Source organism: Lepisosteus oculatus, chromosome 12, assembly GCF_040954835.1.
Source record: "Lepisosteus oculatus isolate fLepOcu1 chromosome 12, fLepOcu1.hap2, whole genome shotgun sequence".
NCBI lineage: Eukaryota > Metazoa > Chordata > Actinopteri > Semionotiformes > Lepisosteidae > Lepisosteus > Lepisosteus oculatus.
Genome location: NC_090707.1, coordinates 10211095 through 10232891, shown reverse-complemented (window position 1 = coordinate 10232891; position 21797 = coordinate 10211095). Strand labels below are relative to the sequence as shown.

The following is a 21797-nucleotide window of genomic DNA, read 5'->3' as shown; positions in this document are numbered from 1 at the left end:
CCACAGATATTTTTTTTGGTTTTCAATAAATCATATTTGATAGATGGACATTTAAAGATAACAAAAGATACATTTAATGTTATAAGCCTAAATTGTTGGAAATTCTCAATCAAATTAAAAATACATTTTTCCTAATTGTGTATCTGCCTACTTTGATCAAATTTCTCAACTCTACAGACACTGACGACCAAGTATAGACACAAATCATTAATAGAAGCTGTGGAAGCTTCACCATTCAATATTTATTTTAACATCTACTTTATACAAGGAATAGGATAAGCACATAAAAGTCTCTCTGAAATTTCTTTAATACTTCCTAAAAACCATGCGTGTTAATGTCACTGCTATTACAGTACTGAACTTAAGCTAAGATATGAATTAGAATAACAACTGAATCATTAATTCAATTAATTAATTGAATTAATTGTTAATCCAATAATTTTACATGGCTGTCAAATAATGATCATCAAATGAATGTAAAGTATAACTCAAAGCATATGTGCTTTCAGAAAAAATAAAGTATACTGATTTAGGATATTGATTCAATGTTTTGGCTGTATTTTAATCATTCTTGACTGAGAATAATACACTTGAATGAGTTAGTCTTTTGCATGAACACTAAATCAATTCATTAGTGAGAGAGTTGATTGGGCACATGTTAAAGGCGATATAACTGTTGAATATCAAGTCTGGTCAATAATGAAAAAACACACACAATGGAACCAATATCCCCTGCTTATCAAGAGAACAACATCTTCATGCCATGAGAACATTGGGCTAAGCACGTGGTTGTCATTTTTCAGAGATGAATCAAGGTTTTGTGTAGACTACTATCGTATAAGTCTGAATGTATAGCATAAACATGCAAAATGATATGTGGATTGGTGAGGTCCTTACAGTCTGAACAAGAATGTATAGAAAACACACATTATTTCAGACTTGGAGCCTCCTTTAAATCTGAGGTTCCCCAACTGTAACTTTTTGTGTTTTGTAATTTTTCTTTTCAGTGTGGAATTAACCTCCATTTGTTCCTTGTAGCCTTGTAACAGAATTGCTGATGCAGCCTTAGAGATTAAAATGTTTTTATTTTTATTGTTAGCTGGTGTACAGTACTTCTCTATTAAAACCCCTGTTTATACATATATTTAGTAGTTTTCAGTAACTTCAATTCCTCAATTTCAAAGTAAAAACACAATGAATTAAAATAAATTATAGAATGAAGAACACCAAGTGATGGGATTCAGATGTGATCTTTTTTTTTTCTACAAATCTTTGGAGAGTTTGTGAAAAGGTTTAGATAGTCTTAATGAACCTCCCACACGAGACAGTCCTGCTTCTGAGAAGGGCTGATGTGCTCATGAGAAAAGCCTTCCTTGTCATCCATTAAAGCAGAGAATTCTCAGGGATTGGACAGAAATAGAATCTATCAGATGTATGAAACAAGGCTTTTGTGAGACTATGAATGTTGTAATTACATTGCTTTCTTTGTAACATGTGACTACAGTGATCAGAAAGAAGCTAATCTCCTTTAAATTCAGGCTTCAGAAATATATAAAAAGAAAATTCTGTCCATTATCAACCTTTATTGTGTTTTAACCTAGTTCAATAGTAGTGCATTAAGCTTGTTTAATAAGACCATCTCTGCTAGGGGATGGAATTCCTTAACAATGAAAATATAATGACTTTTTTGTAAAGGCTATAAGTTATCATTTCTGAAAAAAAAAATCTCTAGTCATAACGATCATGTGTCAAAAAATATGATTACCAAGCAGTGTGTAACAAAAATTATGAAGTAGGTCATAGTACTCTTGCTATTGTAATATATAATAAGACATTAAGGCATTTTATAGTGTTACTGTATAATGTCTTTTGATGGGTTTATTTTTTAAGGGCTAAATTAACTGTGTGATGTATTAATCTTTCTCAGTGAAGTTTAATGCTTACCTTTAAGTACAGAATAAATCTGAGTTATTGTTCATGGCAATCTTACTAAATAATTTAAACCTTTCTGTTATCCGCTTGAGACTACAGAACAAATCTCTGCACTTTCTAAACCAGCCCAGCTGCTTCATTATTTAAACATAAAAATGGTACTCCCATGTACAAAATAAAAACGCTACAAAGGCAATGTTCTGAATATCACAAGCCATTTGGATGGAGATTTTAACTTACTGTATATAAAGACATCATTCAACTGAATGTAACAATTCCTCAATGATTAACTTACTGTTGCAGGGGAAGCCACCTCTAGATCCATGGGCTCAAAGATAAGGCTCATTTGGGGAGACATCTGGATAATCTCTCCACTCATCAGGCATAGCTTCTTATTATCATCCAGCACTGTATTCATGTTCTCAATCCAAACTGCATCCACTGGCCCATCAAAGATCAGCCACTTTCTGTCTGGGGTCTGCAGCAAGAAGCAACAATATCCATCGAGGATTCATTGTGAAATTATGGTTTTCCCAATATCATATGAGGTAATATGAGGTGACAGTAGATGTGAAAGAGCATACACACATGAAGAGGCACAAAACATATACAACTGATAAAAGAATTTAATTTATCAAAAAGAAAATAACCTTGAAAGATTTTAAACTTCACATTACATTGAGACTGTCCAACATTAGGGCTTTTATTCAGTCTTATATGAATTTTCATAGAATCCATTTCAATTTGACTCCCCTTTAGGACCATTTTAGCCTTGTTCAATTGCTACATTTATCGGTAGAAGCACACTGTGAATTAAATATATAGTTTGAAGCCTGCATGTATTGTATATTACTGCTTACCTGGGAAGTAGCAAATGCTCTGTAGCTGACTGCTAGAATACCATCTGACCATTCATGTGAGACTGGGTCAAACTGGCCATAAAGCTGACCCATGGTGATGGACTTCGGATTGATCACTGTGATCTGAACCTTATTCTCGTCCATCAGGCCCTGTGTGAACAACAAAAAAATATCTATGTAGCTTTTCTATTTTTGATTATATTATAAATGACTGTGGCTAAGGATCTGTGCCTGTGGCTGGAAGGTTGCCGTTTCAAGTCCTGTGGCTGGCAGAGGAATCCTACTCCATTGGGCCCCTGAGCAAGGCCCTTAACCCCAACTGCTCCAGGGGTGCTGTACAATGGCTGACCCTGTGCTCTGACTCCAAGCTTCTCTCCCTGCCTGTGTGTCTGTGTCTCATGGAGAGGAAGCTGGGGTATGCGAATTCCTAATGCAAGAAATTGTATATGGCTAATAAAGTGATCTTATCTTATCAGGTTTTGAAGACAATAAAAAAATATATTTTAAACAAACTTTCATAAATGTCAGTGCATCATTGAAAATCGTTTCTTCTTTTAGCTTTATAAATGCTTCAGTATTTTTTTTCTTTTCCCTTATCACTAAGTGTTCTATGCAAAAGAACAGAAGAGGAAAAAAAAAACAAAAGCAATTTAATAAAGATCTCTGGAGGACAGTTTCTTTATACAGTATGTGAAAAAGTTGTCTCAGAGACGAGCGCCAAAAAATACACAAAAACACAATGCGTGATGTTTACAGTATGTAAACCATAATAAATACTACTCAATTACTCTAATAGTCAGATTGTAGACCAATCTGATTTTGTCACTCGTTCTTTGAGAAGTCTGGCACTCTAAATCTTTGCCCACCTAAATGTTTAAATGTTCATGTATTCTAAGCCATTTACTGTATCCTTGACATCAGAAGAGAATTAGTCATAACTATAGCAAATTGCAAACAGCACACTTTTAGTTCACTTTTTCCTTTAGAGCTGTTATATTTTTTTTAAACATTCAAATTATAATACATATGAAAGTATTGTTCAATCAATTTTTGGTTTATAAACCTGCCTGAGCTAAGGTGCTTTAAAATGCAAATATAAACACTATAACAATATTGCTGAAATTATTATTTTTTATATGATATATATTAGCCTTCCCCTCACCTCTTGAGGATGGTGACGGTTGAGAGACACAAAAATATTAACAATAATAAGATCTGTTCATTGAAAAACAAGGCCAAGGTTTTCTGCAGGACGATCCTAAGGCAATGTGCTCCAAATGTCCTAGAGATCCTTTCCTTTTTTATTCATTTTTGGAGTTCCAAAGATTTAAAGCTATTTTCACATTACAAAATTGACCAACAGGAAAGTCGATAACTTTTAAACACAATACCTGTTCACAGATGTCATTGAGTGCAGCAGCCAGGACACGGTAAGCAGAAGTTTTGCCACCAAAGGGCTCTCCAACAATCATAAAACCATGGCGCACAATCATCATTTCAAAGATCTGAAGGATTTTTTCTGCAAAGAAGTCTGTCACTTGTAGATTCATCTTTTTGCTGTTCTCCATGATGGCTTCCATCAGCAGTCGGTAATCTGGTTTAGGCAACTTCACCCCTGGAAAGAGGTCTGATGTGATCCCCTTCATGACAGAAATAAAAAAAGTAAATACTATACATCTGCTTTTTGGAATAAATGCACTATAACGCTAAACATGCTTACCTCAAATAGTGGCAAATCATGGGCCAAGAACTTAGGAAGATTAACATCTATAATAGACCGTAGTAACAAAATGTCTTCATTTTCTTCAGGATACTTTAACTACAGCAGAAAAAGAAAAATGACATAATGAAAACTTTTTGAAATACTAAAGGGATCTTTTCATATTCCACCACCTTATAAGAGAGTTTTCCAAGATGTGAAAGGTTATTAATATACTTTTAGATACAAATCTACAAGGAATGGCAATCAATACATAATTGTATTCATAGATGCTGTATAACAGATATAGATTTGGATAATTAACCTAAAATTTATTCTGAATTAGAGAAAAAGTGAAACAAACTGAATGAATGAAGACAGAGCAATGTATCTCTTTACCTTAAGATTCCCTGCTGCAGTAAGGACTGACTTGACAGCCCTCATGCCATAGTCATAATGGTGCTGGGAGGAGAGCTGCTCAGAGCACAGCCGGTAAGTGGCCACGATCTTCACAGACAAGGGCCGAGCAGTGACAAAACCACAGGAGTACAGCACAATTTCTGCAATCATGGCGTAATCTGGCACCATCATAGCAACTGTCCGGAAGAGAGCCTAGAGGATTGTGAACACACATCTGTGAAGTCTTTATTATGTGACAATTTGTTCATGTATTAAGCATATTTGTGGGGGAAAAAGGGTTACAAAGGGAGAAAACTAAGCGACCATGTTGCAAGTGATCAGTACTGTAAATAATATCTTATTTTGTCAAAATAATAGAATCTAAAAAAACTGATTTGTATATTTTGATGTTACAATTAGAAGTGCTAGTAATAAAGGGTATAACATTTTGCCATTTTGAGTGATAAAATAATTTGTGAGTGATAAAAAGGCAGAAAAACTGAAACTCAAACTGAGCTTGATTTATATCGTCAGAAAATCACATATTGATGATATTGGTTGTGGCAACCTCGCCTTTCAAAAGCACGGAGCACAAGAAAATTATTGATTCCTATTTACCCAAACAGCATGTCCTTGAAAGGTGGGAATCACGAGAGAAAATCCAAGTGAAAACAGTAGAACATGCAAATTCCACATACTGTATAAGGTGTCCCATTGTGGAATGGAAAAGTCAGAACCCACGTGCTATGAGGCACCAGTGCTAAACACTATTCCACTGTAATGCAGATTGGCCTTAGCCCTAGGAATAAAATAAACTGTTATGTCAGATCTTTACCTTCAAATTATCTGGAAGCTCAGAGCGGCCAGCATAGCCCGGGTTCATAGTGATGAACACAGCACAAGTGGGGTCTAGTTTCAGCTCTGTACCCTCAAACATCAGCATTTCTGAGCCTGCAGAAATACCTAGTGGAGAAAAAAAAAAAAAAGAACATATATTCTGTTGTATTTTTAGATCTTATGAAAGTGAAAATGAATGGTGTCTATGTGATATGTAACTTATCTGTATCATGTAGGATGACCATGAACTAAAAAAAAACTATTTTTTTCAATACTTCAATTCTAGAATTCTGAATACTTTGTCCATGCCCAGTGTAATTTTTTTTTTTTACGACAATGTATATAAAAATACTGGTTTAAAAGTCAGGCTTTGTAGGAATGTCAATTTAAAAGACTGTAGTTTTGTGTGCCATTATCTGGTTATTTACTACTATAAGGAATATTTTAATAACAAGTTAGTAGGAAAAGCATAAAGGAAACGGATCATTTTATGATGACTAACATTCTAAATGGTTTCCTTACAAAAAATATTTGTGAAACAGTAAATATGATCAATACCTCTTTGTATGGTAAGAATCTGCTGTGCCACAACAGAAAGAACTTCCAAATCAATTCTGTTGAACTCATCAAAGCAAGCCCATGCTCCACACGACAGCAGGCCCTAGCAAATACAAGATTAAGCCTTATATCCAGTTTTTGGGTGGTGGAAGGGGGAGAAGTAAGACATGAGTCAGTGTTTACCTTAAAAAATTTTCCCAGTGCAATATAGTCAAGCCCATCGGAGCAGTTGAAGACAACACATTGTTTAGCAACTGCCTTGGCCAGGTCCTTCGTTGTTTCAGTTTTCCCAGTGCCAGCTGGCCCTTCAGGAGCCCCTCCAAGATGTAGATGCAAGGCCCCAAAAAGAGTCCTAAGAAGACAAAAACAGCATGACGTTTCACATGATCATGACAGCTTCTGAATTTGGTCATGACTGTAATGAACTGCATACAGCAGGTCATACTGTAAGTCACCATCACATTGCTTGATGCTTTCTGGCTATCTGAAGGATATCCATCCTCTTGCATTCCTTGATGACAGGCAGCAACATGGAGAAATGGTTTGGGCTCTGGCCTCTTAACTAAAAATTATTGGGCTTACAAGGTTGTGGGTTCAATTTCTGAGTATCATTAGTATCTCTGAGCAAGATACTACACTAAAATTTGCTTCAGTAAAATGCCCAAATTGTATAAACAAAAAATGCAAGTTGCTTTGGATGAAAAGCATCAATCAAAGAAATTAGTCAAGGCAAAACTTGATGTTTCTCTGAGTGGCACAGACAGCTTTAACATCAGCAAAGATATCGGAGTTCAGTGTGTCTTTGAGGCACAGCAGTCAAGTCAGAGAGCCATGGTAGTTCCAATGGTGAGACCTTCTAGGAAACAGAGGTCTTTGTATTTGTGCTTTGTGAGGATGTAAATCCTGAATTTCATACCCTTGGCTTTAGAAGACGGGGGAGCCCAACATCACGTCCTCCCAAGGACTTAAACATCAGGTATTAGACATTAAAACTACTGTAAATTAATTCTAACTTAATTTTAAATTCATGACAAAGGTGTATATTTTGAATATAAATCAAAAGGAAATCAAGTCCACCATTCTCAAATTTAGGTTGACTGAGAGCTTCCCATATTTGAAAAAAAAATACAGTATTTCTTGTATTATGTTTCTCATTACTTAAACTGATTTGTGATGTCTATGCCTATTTTCCATAATCTTATCACCCTTTGCACGCTCAGATAAATGCGGTGCTGGAGGGTAGAGTTGTGCTGCTAACACCAGCTGTTTAGCTGTTGTCTGTTTCCATTAGTATACCTGAAAAAAGTCTCTTGTTTTTTCTGGAGTATGGATAGCAAGGGGAGAGCCCACGGATATCTCCTTAATTAAAACCTGTTCTATGCAACTAGGAGCCAAAAAAGAGAAACTCTCTTCTATTAATTATGTCCAGAGGAAAGAACATTTGTGTTAGAGATAGTACTCTTAGGATCAAAGGTCTTATTTCTGGTCAAATTTATATAGAGTTTAGATTTAGATTCATATGCAGATTCATAATTCATCTGTTTTTTATTCTCTTCTGGTCAAATACTCCAGATACTGTAATACAATACAAAAACATACATGACAGGTGAAAGAGGTCTTTAGTCAGAAAAAAGCATGTAAAAATGCAAAACAAAGCAACTATATCAGCCAAACCTTTACAATCATTGAGATTCCTGCAGCTATTGTTAATAGCTAAATTCTACTTATTGGTAATACTGTACTTTATTTTGTTATTATCATACTTTTAAGTATTTCATTCCTTTGTTTCAGACCTTTTAGCACAACTGTTGCAAGCAGGAAAAGCCATGTACAATGAATATACATAAGGTTATCATCTACTTGAAATGTAAATATAAGTTCAGTAACTCTAGAGCAGTAAATAAACTTTCAAGAATATATTTAGTCTTGCAGTAAAAGTGTGCTTAATAATACAAAATACATTCTGACTGGCTTGTCATATCATATATAAGGTAACTCAAGAACGCACTATGAGGGTAAATACTGACCTTTTAAAGGGAATGGTTTGAAATACTTTGATTTAGTGAAAAGCTAACTACATACTGCATGTACATAAGCAAACATCCATCTTTACTTCCATTTATGGACACAGATTATGAAGGCTGCATCATAGACAATTTTCCAATAGACCCACCTGTAGCAGCGGTCTGTAAGTGGGGTGATGACCAGACGCGGCGTGTTGCCAAGATACTCATAGCCATAAGCCAGACCAGCGTTGATCATCTTAGTCTGAAGGTCCCCTTCCTATGGGGAAGAACATTCATTCATATAATAATATTTCAGCTTAATAAAACAAACTTATGATCTTCGAAAGCTTGCTATGGATATTTTTGAATTGATTATCTTAAAGTGTATGTGGAAATCTGTGGCTCACCTCCCAGTAGTATCGAAGCTGGCTCAGCCATTCAAAGTCGTTCTCACTACTGACTCGTTTCTGGACCAGTGCTGCTAGAACATCACGTGCATGAACATCGAGCACCACCAGAGCCCCCAGAGTTACCCGGTTCTGCTTGGAAAGCTTCCCTCTCACCAGTGTCACAATGTCATCAATCTGCTTGTTATTCAGGTCTAGGTATGCCTCCAGGGCCTGAAAGAAACATAACATTAAAAATCCAACAGAAAAACAAAACAAAAGGCAAACAAACAAAAGAACATGATTTTACTAAATGGTGTGATGAGGGCTCTTTGAACTTATATGTCTTAAAAACAAAAGAACTAGTCACTAATATTAGGAAAAATGCAACACCCCTCCAACATACAGTTATTAACATTCAGACTGTAGACATTATCAGTGACTACAAGGACTTGGGACTGGATCATAGACAAAAGCCTAAGGTTTTGTGACACCATTTATAAGAAAGCTATTTCAAGGTAGATACATTTTTTCTAGAAGTCATTTATTGAAAGTCTCTTAAAATACGGTCTTACCTGTTTGTTTGGTAACATCAGTATTGTTAATTGTAAGTTGGGAAAATTAGTGAAAATAACTAGCAAAATAGTAGTTGTAACAGCAAAAAAGACACTTTCTATTACTTTGAAATCACTAAGAGATTATCCTTTTGTACTTTTACTTGAGTAGTTTTCCTAGAGGGAACTTTACTTTTACTGAATTATTTTTTGAAGTAACTACTTTTGGTCAAGTAACATATTTGAAAACAAATTTGCCATTTGTAGACTTTAAATAGACTTCACACAAATACTGAAGTTTTACCGTACACATACAATATAAGTATGTTCTGACTTTGAGAATTGTCTCCTTTCTTACCAACAAAGATATTTTTCGAGTAGAGGAGTTTATTGCCATATGTATGTGTAAATTGGAAATCTGATTCGTGCCATTCTCTCAGGACATGCACAGTACAGCAGATGGCACAGTACAGCAGACAAGACAAAACAGTACACATTAAATAGTGATAGTCTGTACAATAGAACAATAAATACATGGTAGTGAAAAAATACACGGTAGTCCAAGTGAACAGTGCATAGTGCAGAGGTGCATTCAGTTCTGATCAACATCAATTGTGTTTAAAAAGATTTTTTGAAAGATTGTATTAGTGTTTCCTCCATAATTAAAAGACAAATTACACAAATAAACTAATTTTTAAAAGCTCTTACAGTAATGCTATATGTTATTTTTTCAATGTGATGTCTACAGTATATAGAGAAATACATGCAAAGTAGAGATAACTTTGTCTGTCCTCACCTTCTGTCCTCCTTTGATGGCTTGGTGAATGTCCTGTGTCCAGTAGATCTGAGAGACACATAGCACTGTCTGTCCAGGCCATTCCCGCACCCAGTTTATCCGCGGGTTCTTGGGATAAGCTTCTATCGCCTCACCAATCACCTGATAACATACAGTAGAATGATACTGCATTCTGAAACTATCTTCTAAACATGAGATCCAATCCTAACTGTCCCCCATCTTACAATCAGTCCATTCTTTTTTCTTGAATTTGTTTGTTGACTCTCTTGTTTTTTATAAACAAATTTCCAATGTGCATGTACAATATTCTAATACAGATTTAAATTTGAAAAAAAAAAACATCAGATACTGCTGTGTTTCAAGATGTGAAATGTTGACTCTTTTAATCACACAAAAAGTGAAAAACAACTGTGAAAATCCCAAACAAGTGTATTACTTTTTATTAGCAAGACACCTGTTTCCCAAATCGATACAGTGTAGTTCCATGAATCATGTCAAGGTGTTATTATTTTGTTCCTGTCAGCTGACGGTACTGTACCTTGTGCAGGGAGCTCAGCATGCCTGATTCTAGCTCCAGCAGCCACTTCTCCACCTGTCCGCGTGCTTTGGAGGTGGAGATGACTTCAATAAGCTGCACTACCTCACCCTCACTACTCTTCATATGAGTGATGTCCAGCACATCAGTGAACTCCACGCTTGCAATGCCCTCAAAGCACTTCTTCAAGTGGGGTTGCACCCTGCAAGGTGGAGTCAAGTCTTTGTGATAAACTCACATCAGATGCACATATTTATATACGGTCAAAAAGTAAATCAAACATCATGCAACATAAACACATAAGCTTTCGACAGATTAAACACCAAAGAGATTTTGCACAAAGATTCAACTCCCAAATATCTAAACCTATTGTTTAGCAGCTGGACACAACTTCTTCACACAACCAATGACCACACCATGACTCACTTACATGACCGTACAATACGATTTAATATGATACTTTCATCATGTGATGCTTTAATTACATTACACAATTTACTTTGTTCTTTTAAATTCAGATACTTGAAACTGCTGTTGTTGACAGAAATTCTAATAAAAAAATAAGAAGCTGTAGCTGCATTGTCTAGACATGCATTATAAAAAAATACCTTGGGTTAAATAAAACATCAGTTGCTTAACACTGCCAAACTGGTTAGCAACTGTAGTCTGTAAGTAGGGCATGGTATCGTCACTCTCAACACTGCAGGCGTGAAGAAAAGATCTCTATAATTAAATTCCCACAGAAAGGACATGACTTTCAAGGCTTGAAATTAGTTTTCTAAACCCAGATTTCAGCTAAATTGCTTTTTTACTCTTAATAATATAGGCAATTTCTAAGCGCAATGCTGAGCTGCCCATGTGGCCAAATCATATCAGATAAATCCCTCTTGAAAAGCAAAGCTGTACTGCCATCCCTCCCTCTGCAAAACAAGTCACAGAGCTCCTGTACAGGCAACAAGGCATGATCTTATCAAGTTACACAAATAGCAAAGATCTTCTAGAGCTGCCCAATTTAATAGTGTATATACACTATATAGGATTTACATTTCACAGCTGAAGTAGCTAGTATTATATTCTTGCATATTACCAAAATGGGTATTAAGAAGAATATATGGTTTTGAATAAAGCATGAAAACAGAGATGTTTGAATTACACCTAAGCAGTTTTGCCTACCTTGTTGGATCTTTTGTTTCTGAGAGAATCTCAAGCAGCTCATCATTTGACAGAAAGAAGAAACGAGGGAAAAAGAGACGCTTCTTTTCCAGATATTCATTAAGGCCTTTTAGGATCAGCTCCAGAAACTCATTGGATTTTTTCAGCTTTTCTAGCATCTTGTCAATTGCCACCACTGCCAGCACATGCTTGTCCTAATAATGCAGATGCCAACAATAACAAATCAGTTAGCAATGCTTGACATGTTGTTCATCCATTGGCTATGACAAAGAAATAATCATTTAAATAAACTGAGCATCAAGTGAGCCCAATTGTATTCTACCAGTTGCACTGAAAGGACCAAGAGATGTTATTCACTTATTCATAGAACATTAACAAAACCTGTCTTAAAGTCGGGCATTTTCTACTAAATAGAAAACTTAATATCTAGTAGAACACACTTGCAAACAGGACTATAAATAAATTAAATTCAGTTTTGCTTTTATTACATGCAAGGTTACAGAAACAATAGTAAGAATTAAACTATAGGAGGACAGCTAACAGATTTTAAAAATGTAGGCTTTGATTAAGTTCTTAATACTTGTTTTTAACAAGCAAAAGCATCAATGGGTACAAGCAATATACTGTATATGATATGGTACAGTACATTTAAATTTTAAGAAAAATTTTAATAATGTTTCCTATAAAAGATTAATTTCAAGACTGAATTGCCTTGAGCATTCAAAATAACAAAGTAACAAGAAAAGGTTACTAGATAGAAAATAGGGTAAACACCTGGCAGATGACATTTAATGTAGACACAGAAAGAATATTACAAGCAGGTAGCAAAATATGAACTCAAATATGTGGGAAACAAAAATTTCAAGAAGCTACTTAAGAAAAATACCTACTGTAGAAGTTTATGTTAACACATAATTTATATCTTTTAGACCTACAGTAGATTTCTCAAACCCTTGTCCATAGACCAGCACCTGTCTCTGAAGCAATGCTGACAAGTCCCTGCTTTAACCTTGATATTATAATTTATTTGTATTGTTGCTATGTACCACTTGTTAGTGTAAGCAGTCCATGAAGCAGACAGACCTTAGAAGCTGGTCTCTGTTACAAAATAATTAGATAATCATTATTTTAGACAATGTGGGGAAAATATTAAAATTCAAACAGAAAGTTAGGTTCTAAAATTACATTACATTAGCAAGACCTAATTTAGAATATTGTGTTTATGTTAGGTTCCACTATAGCAAAAAAAATATTGCTACTCTGGAATCAGGCAATCAGGAACATTCCCTATAGTATATGAAAGAATATCTTACTTTCAGATACAGGAATTTACAGGCTAAAAAAAGAAACATTTTAATCTTGAACAGAGAAGACTACAATGGGTCGTGGTTTAAGTACTGATAAAGTGAACCCAGTGGACAACATCAAAATATTTATTTATTTCCATACGCTCTCTGTACTATAAACCAGAGAGCATATGGAAATAAATATAAAACCTTCCTGTGAAAAAAGTATTCTTTTTAAACTTAGGTTAGTGGGAGTGCAGAAAAGTTACCCAGTTGAGTTGTCGATAAGACTGAATAAGATCATCAGATCATCAAGCTATCTGAGAACAATTAGTTACATAGGCTAAATAGTCAACTCTCATTTGCAATCTTTCTTGTATTATTACTGTGACCTTTAAAGCAAGTATAGTCATGATGCAAAATGCAAAAGCAACCTTTCCATTGCAGAGTCTGAGTTTTTCACAGGTACTGTACTTGTTGAACTCTGCAATATCCCAAACACCCACCTGTTTAGCATAACTCTCCAGTTCTTTTACACTGATAAATACAACTAGTGGTAACTTGTAATGCAACATTCTCAGGAAAGCCATATTTAATTATTGACTGATTTGATTTTTGCTTTTTTAATTGTAAATTTATTTTGGTTTATTAAATAAATATCTGTGAAGTGGTAGCATAAGATTTATTCTAGAAATAGCTCCCATGTGGTATAAAAGTTGACAAAGGGAATTATTTATTTTAATAATTTTGCATAGAGGACAGAAATTCAGAAATCCTGTTTTTCATTAATATCTGTGAGACTGGTAACAAAGTGACACCCTCCTTCTGTGTTTTTATGAACAAAATTACTCCAGTGAATAAATTGGCTTGAATAAATTAAGAAATTAAGTCATTCACCTCCTTTATCCAAGAACTGCATATGAATGTGGATGAAATTCAAATGTTTAAACATTTATTTGAAAAGGAGTTGTTCTGAGAGGTAAAACAGAGGGTTCACTTTTATATTTACATTAAAAAAACTTTAGCATAGAGGATGTAATGATTCTGCTCCCAACCTTTTTCTCATAATAGACATTCTGGATGGAGGTATAGATTAGAAAAGTACTACTTTCCAGCAAAACAAACAGGCAGGAACAGTAGTTTTCTATTTTTTATGTATAGTCTAAAAGTGTGTGTGGCATGTCTGCTTGGCACTACCATGTCTACTCTGACACCGAGTTCAGGGGGTTTTCAGGGTATGGAACTGTCATATTCTGTTTTCAGTGACAGTCTCTCTTTTTCTCTTTTCTTTCTCTCTTGTCTTGACATATTTCAATTCTGTTCCGTGGCTCTAATTAAATGCATGCAGCACCATGGGTCAAAACATTTTACCTTGAAAAGGAACTGTCTTGTCATCTGCTGGCAGTTTCTTTCTGCTTTCTGCTCTACCTATCTGACAGCTTAATAATGATTTCTTTTAGTCTGACACCACTAAAACAGGCTATTAAACTGGAAGGTAATATTTCAGCATTTATATTCATTAGTGAACACTCATATTAAATTCAGAGAATGCAATATAATTATAATGAAATAAATCGAAGGAAAACATTTTAATGTAATTTTTAGATGGTTCTACTTTTTTCTTCTAAATGTCCTCTTTTATAAACAAATTAACTGATACATAAAACCAGTAGAAAAAAATGACTTGAGATTATGTGTTGAAAGAACAATACTTGTTTTGAATATTGGTAGGCAGTGCCACCTTGTGGTGAGCTACAGTATGACCGTACTTCTGCTTGCTGACCAGAGTTTGTAACAAACACCTGGGAAATAAGAGATAGATAGTTAAGACTTTATTAATCCCATAGGGAAATTGATGTGTTACAGCAGTCCAGCACAAGACAAACAAAAACAGACATCAGAATAGTTATAAAACAAAAGACAACAAAATAAATATAAAAATAAAAAAATAAATACATAGGTGTCTGCAAAATGTGATGATCATAGTCACTGTAAAAACAATAAAATATGTACAAAATGTGCATACTGTAGGTTTATAAAAGTCACGGCGCCGGCTGGATTTGAACACCCAACCTGTGGTTTATAAGTCGGGCACCAGTACCACCCGCAAGGTCACGCAAACCCTAATCAGCTTTACAGGTTATGAACATGAGCCTTGAGTCCATTTTGTCCAGTGTTTGTCATGTTTGCACCCCTCCACCATCTTCATCACCACCACCTTTGGCTGAATCCTTTGGTTTATCATATTATCAGAATCCCTTATCCACATGGTCAGGTGATCATTCCTCAGACAAATTCAGTATATAAATAAATGATTGTTCTTTATCACCATTAAATTATTAGCTGATTTAGAGATTTTTAATTACTAGTTTTTGTAATTATTTTTTGATTACTAGTGATGTGTTTCTTTTTCTGATACGTTTTTGGAATATACAAGGCACATAAGACAAGACTGTCTTGTGAATCAAGGATCATCTTAGAGGACCAAGATCATGTGTGCAAATGTTTACTGAAATAACCATATATGTGCATCCTTCAAGTATAATTTTTTTCTTCTTTTTCTTGAGCTAATTCTAGACTTTTAAAGTGCTATTGAGAAAAGGACCATTAAGAGCAATCAGTTAATTATCATAAAAAACCTTTACAAATCTCTGGTTTACAATCTTGGTGAAGTTCTATTCAAACTGGAAATAACCCATCAATCAATAAGCTTAGTAACAGCTAACCACCAGACAACAGAGCTCTCACTCTCTTACACTCAATATACAGTATATACTATATTAGTGAGATAGTAGTGAGATAGGAAACAGAGAGCTTATGATCTAATTTTTCTTGCCATTTCACATCATTGGTCTCTCACAGAATAAATCCATATTTTCTATTTCATGGCCTTGTCAAGTACTTTTAGAGAACAATATACTATATTGATGTGTTTCATTTTGGACCCACTGAGGATGCCAATTACCCTTTAGAGTATCTCAGGAGAAAACAAGCAACTTTTTTTTTAAAGCAATGCTGTGGAAACCTGGCTGATTAAAATGTAGCAACTCGGCGACACAGTGCTGTGACCTTCACAATATGTTGCTTTTTCGCTCATTCATTACTGATATCCCAAGCAGGGTTTCTGATAAAGAGAACAAATGACCGCAGGCTTAAAAGTCTGCTGCTATCACACCTATGTTAAATACCTGTGATGACCTGGCCAGGACCCTCAGGTACTTAACAACTACCATGCTATTTCCAATTTGCCTTTCCTCACAAAAATTCTGGAATGGGCTGTGGCAGCTCAATTACAATTCTCAGCTTGCATCTAATTATCTTTTTGAACCTTTAACTAAAATAGCCCTTGTTCAGGTACTTAATGATTTGCTGATGTCTGCTGACTCTGGATCCCTTAATATTTTCCTCCTTCTGGACTCAAGCACAGCTTTCTATACTGTCAATACAGCATCCTACTAGAGCACATAGAATATTTTCTTGGGACCTGTACTTCTCTTCATTGGTATGGCTCCTATTTGGCTACCAGAAGACACTTCATAAATTTTGTCTCTGCTCTGTTTTAGGTCTGGTCTTGATTCACTCATGGTGTTCCACAGGGTTCTGTGCTAGAAACGTATTTAAAATGTATTTATTATTTAACTTTTTGTCAAATTATTCAGCATCATGGACTTAGATTTCACTGATATGCTGCTAGTACCTAGATTAACATATAATGTACTGTAGATCAAATCTGATGTTACAACTACAGTTTCTGCACTCTTGAGGTACTGTACCTATGCAACAGGTCCAAATTCAGTTAAACTGTGACAAGACTAAGGTTATGTTCATAGGCACTGAGCATTAGTTTCACAACATGTTTGACTTCAGTGTTGTTTTTGTCATTACAATGTTTTATTCATTGCACAATACTGCTCATTTAAGGCACTTGCTTTTGCTTTTATCAGATGGTGAAGTATTCATAAGTGCCTTTATTTAATCAAAATTAGAAATACTGTAATGCCCTATGTACTGGGGAGTACACTGAGGTATTAAATAGAGATCAGTATATCCTGAGTTGACCTGCAGCTTGTATACTAATTAAAATTATTTTGCATAATCTTGTAAATCTTGTTCTTAGCACTGGCTCCCTGTGAAATTCAGAGTGGACTTTAAATTCAAGTGAATTTCTTCAGCTCACTTGTAAGGTATAGTCTAAGGATAGCCCCAGGCTATCTTAAAATCTTATTGCATGACTATATTCCAACATTTAAGCTTGGATATGCTGATTCAGGACTTCTTTCTTTAACAACGATCAGCTCAAAATTACGTAATTAAGTCATAAATCCAGTAGAAACTCTACAACTGTCAACATTTTAAAAACCTTCTCATTTTAAGTTTCAATTTAGAATGTAGTTTTGCTCTTAGTTTTATGTGACCAATTTATTGTGCACTCAGAGTCCTTACCAATGACACTTGCTTCATTGTCTCCCTCCAGGTCTTATCAACTGTGGTAAAGCGGCGCCCCTCCTCTGGCATCTGGGCCATGATGTCTGGAGAGCTAAAGATGGGTTCCAAGTAAAGCCAGGTGGCCTGAACCTTCAACCACTCATCCAAGATCTCCTGCAGCAACAGCAGTTTGCCTTCCCAGTCCCTGTAAGACAAAGAATATACAGTACATATGATTAATAATATTAACAAAATCTCCCTACCTCAAAAGTAAAACTAGAGACAAGGAATATGGGATTTATTATTACAAATGGTTGTTATTAAAAAAATAGTTGCTAATCACTTTAAAAAGTTTACAGTAACACAGGTGACTACTGTATAACATTTTTTAAAAGACTTTAAAAGAACAAGTGCAGAGCTGCAGAAGAATTCATAGTTGAAGCTCTCAAGATGCCAAGTGTCAAGATTGGCCTTACCGTATCTCATTTTCAAAGGGCTTGATGAAGGGGGAGCCACGCATGGTCTGTGTTTTCACAATGTGGTCATCTAGCAGCATCTGTACATCATCAACAGCAGAGAGGATGGAAGTGCCAGTCTCTCTATAGGGCAGAAGGGAGAATTCCATTTCATCCCACTCTACCACCATCTTCTCCATGGCCTTCTCCAGGGAATACTCTTTGCTTGCTGCTTCACTGATGCCTTCAAAGCGACTAAGGTAGGGATCCAGACGCATAGGGATAAATTTGGAAATACTATTGGTATCCTCACTGGGCTTCAGGGGGTGACCCACAATCTCAGACATGGCTTCCCAGTGACGATCTCGTAGTCCTGGATTACACAGCACTTGGATTAATGGGATGTGTTCCTTGAATTTCTCCACCCTGGTCTTCACCTTGGTTGCAATGCGCAGGGCACTGGGAGAGTCCTGAAAGCCCTTCTCCAGTTTATAGAGGGCCCGCCAATAGTTGCCTACATCTGATTCTACTTTGTCAGGGTTGACGCTAGACAGTGGACCTTCTATCCATTCCTTGTGTTTGGCATTGAACTCTGCTGTGGTCTCGTACAGCCGCAGGTAAGGGGTCAGTTTTTCTTGGATTTTCTTTCTTTGGGGATATTGTGATACAGGCCACCCAAATGCTTCCTCTTCTGCATTAAACTGGTCAATCTGAGAGTGAGAGCATTTATATAAAAAAAGTTTATTTAGAACTTATTCAGCCCATATAAATAATCATTAAATAATCTAACTTTGTTCTGACAAACATTTAGTGATTCTAAATTAAAATTTATGTAATACTACTCTTTGATGTAAAATTAATAACCACATTACATGATTTGTGGAATTCTCTCAGTATACCATACATGATTCCCTCAAATACACAAAGTTGGTACATGATATGCATATACAGTAAACAGTTTATAACAGTGCACATAAATTATCAAGATTTTGCTGGCCTCTGCTGGACTGAAATATATACTGTTTATACAGTATAACACAAAAACAGGTAATGTAAATTTCAGCAGAAGAATACTTCAGTCTTGCATTTCAAAACTACCAGCTACCAACTACTGTTTAGGATAACAGCACAAACACCTAATTATTTGAGATCAGTTATATTATTAAAATATAAAAACATCACATTTTTAACAAGAAATGTATTTATTTCAAACTAAGGCTGTCAATTAATTGTAGTTAACGTCTGCCTTTAGTCTTAATTCCTTACAAAACTCTTCTAGCAATTCCTAGCAATATATATGTGTCTGAACAGAAAACTATCAAAAGAAAAAATATAGTCTAAGGGAATAACATAAACTGTGGAAACAGAAAAGGAAGTCTAAAAACACTGGATTTCCATGGATTTCTGAAAATTCTTTATACTGGTAGCAAAGGCATTCCTATAAATATAAAACTATACAATAAACACATTTATGGTATACATAAATTCTATAAAAATAAAATCTAAAAAAATTAAGAGTGAAGAAAATACTTCTGAATGTGTAAGTCTCAAAAGTTACACATAAACTTATACATTTTGTAATCTTTTACACAATGTAAGGATGTTATAAAAAGGAAACTACAGAATTAAAGTAAATGGATGTTACTGCTACCAGCAAATTGAGCCGAGAAGACAGAAAGGGACGCAATTCAAGAATTCAAAAGACGTCCCCAAGACATTGTATTGCACTGAATGTGCTGAAACACTGAAGAGATTTACAAGACACACTTAGCACATTAAAACTTAGACAAGAGATCACCTTTTCCATTGCAGTATCTAGCTTGGTGTTCAGTGTTTGAGCCTTTCGCAGGTACTTGTTGAGCTCCGCAATATCTCCAAAGGTTACAAACTCATCCACCTGTTTGCCATAACTCTCCAGTTCTTCCACAAACCGCTCACACCGCAACTGGAGAAAAAATGCAGTTACAGTATATAATTTCTAATAATTATACTGTGAATAAATAATGAGGCACGTAGTTGTGCAGAAAAGGGCATAACAACTAAAGTCTTTTAAAGTGTCTCAAAGGTAGGTTTTAAGGTTTTAAAAGTAGGTTTGTGTCACTTCAGAGACAGTACAAATACAAAACTTTAAATCTATTGGATCTATATACAGTATGATCGGTTAATTGCATATATTTCACACTACATGTATAGACAGATTATACCAGGCAATACAGAAACGTAGGCAGAAAAACAGAATGTGAAAGGCCAATGTGCAGTAATTGAGCTGGTGGTGGTGAAGAGAGTACTGGGTTTAATCAGCACAGGAGAGAGAAAATTAGGTCCAGGGGCCTTTCGGGAGTCTGACCTTGAGTCCGTCCTGATACTGTTCAGTCTTCTCTTTAACAATCTGCTGGTGTTCTTCGAACACCTCAGGCATACGAGAGTGCCACTGAAAAGTGCTGCTGTTGAGGCGCATTTCCACAGGAGAGAAAGTGGCATAATCCACCAGAAAGGAGAGGCGGTTCTTGGCCTCCACCAGCCTCTTCTCTAGTGCTGGCATAAACTGGGACTCCACCTTGCTCACATATGCCTGCCAAGGCAGGAGACGAGTCAGCAGTGTGAGTAGCACATAAAACTACCCCATGCTGTATATAAACAAAGCCATGCACAGATTACTTGTAAATTGTAAAAATAAAACTATTAAAGAACAAAGTCACACACATCTACCATCTGCTTTAGATGCTTATTTTGCTGTGATTTACCTTGAGCTCCATTAGCTCCTGAGTGTTTGGAGGAGTACTCAATGCTTTCTCTGCTATCTTTTCAAATTCATTACACAGCCTGTGATAACAAATGAAGAAAAGAATGAGACAAATCTAGTTTTACATGTATTTATCATAATCATTATCACCCCACGCAAAGCACACACTGTACACATTAAACAAAATACATTACTTTTAATCATTTATACTCCATTCCTGAGCAAGAATCCGTTAAAATGACTGGTACTAGTCCAGTTTCATTTTCCCTAATTATAAAAGGTAATCATGACATATAAAATGTATTCTTTAAAATAAAAGTCACAACTTTTTCTTGGCACTGTATTAGTACTATATTCTAACTCACGCTTGGTTTATGTCCTGGTGATCTTTCATCATCTTGGCTACTATTTTGTTACACAGGCCCTCAGCTCTCTTGACAAGAGCTCTGATGAGTTCTTCACAGTGTAATTCAAACATCCCCAGACGGATCACCTGCAACAAAGCAATAAAACATCTCTGTACTCTTATTGTTTTTCTTCTGCCTTACTGCTGCTATTATATTATTTACAGTACTATGGCTATTTATAAATAATCTCAGAATAGAAAAGAATAATAATGTTAACAAAGTGCAATGTGAAAAGAAAAAGATTCTTGATATATATTCACTGGTCTTTGCAAGGCTTATATTCACAGATAACACTCAGAGCCTGGTACCTTGATAGAACTGTACTGGATCTCGTTGGCTAATTGCTGGTACTTGGTGACCTCCCTCATGGTGTCTTCAAAGGAATGCTCCTCGTGCAAGAACTGCTCCACATCCTGCTCAGCCTGCTTGTTTACCAGCAGGATGTATTTGTCATAGAGACGTATGTGCTCCACAGGACCAGATCTCTCCTTCTCGATAACAGTTCTCACCACCTCTTTCTTGTTCTCCAGGATCTCTGGCAGGACTGTGGGCTTCAGAGTGCTCCCTGTCCTAGTCCCAGGCTAAGAAATAGACAAGAACAAACTCTGATAAGAAACTGTTGAAAAATCAACTGCCCCTGTTGCAATATATTTGATACCTTACCAAACTATTCTGTAGTTATTTGACATTGTGTATACATATTTCTAATGGACATCTCCCAAAAACACATTCCCTGTTGCTTTAAA

General features: G+C 35.6%; 1 protein-coding gene across 3 annotated transcripts in view; it reads right to left on the bottom strand.

Moving 5' to 3' along the window:
• Positions 1-21797, bottom strand: part of dnah7 (dynein, axonemal, heavy chain 7) — a 78291-nt gene that overhangs the window by 47199 nt on the left and 9295 nt on the right. For all 3 annotated transcript variants that reach the window (XM_069196751.1, XM_069196750.1, XM_069196752.1), the window contains exons 12-31: positions 21360-21632; positions 21010-21137; positions 20646-20724; positions 20249-20473; positions 19700-19846; positions 17923-18611; positions 17465-17651; positions 11736-11929; positions 10566-10764; positions 10028-10168; positions 8699-8911; positions 8459-8568; positions 6469-6637; positions 6286-6388; positions 5726-5853; positions 4891-5103; positions 4513-4611; positions 4184-4432; positions 2793-2942; positions 2228-2410 (exon numbers count right to left, since the gene is read on the bottom strand). In XM_069196751.1, the coding sequence (XP_069052852.1) occupies positions 2228-2410; positions 2793-2942; positions 4184-4432; positions 4513-4611; positions 4891-5103; positions 5726-5853; positions 6286-6388; positions 6469-6637; positions 8459-8568; positions 8699-8911; positions 10028-10168; positions 10566-10764; positions 11736-11929; positions 17465-17651; positions 17923-18611; positions 19700-19846; positions 20249-20473; positions 20646-20724; positions 21010-21137; positions 21360-21632 (3879 nt within the window). The remainder of the gene's footprint in view (positions 1-2227; positions 2411-2792; positions 2943-4183; positions 4433-4512; positions 4612-4890; positions 5104-5725; positions 5854-6285; positions 6389-6468; positions 6638-8458; positions 8569-8698; positions 8912-10027; positions 10169-10565; positions 10765-11735; positions 11930-17464; positions 17652-17922; positions 18612-19699; positions 19847-20248; positions 20474-20645; positions 20725-21009; positions 21138-21359; positions 21633-21797) is intronic.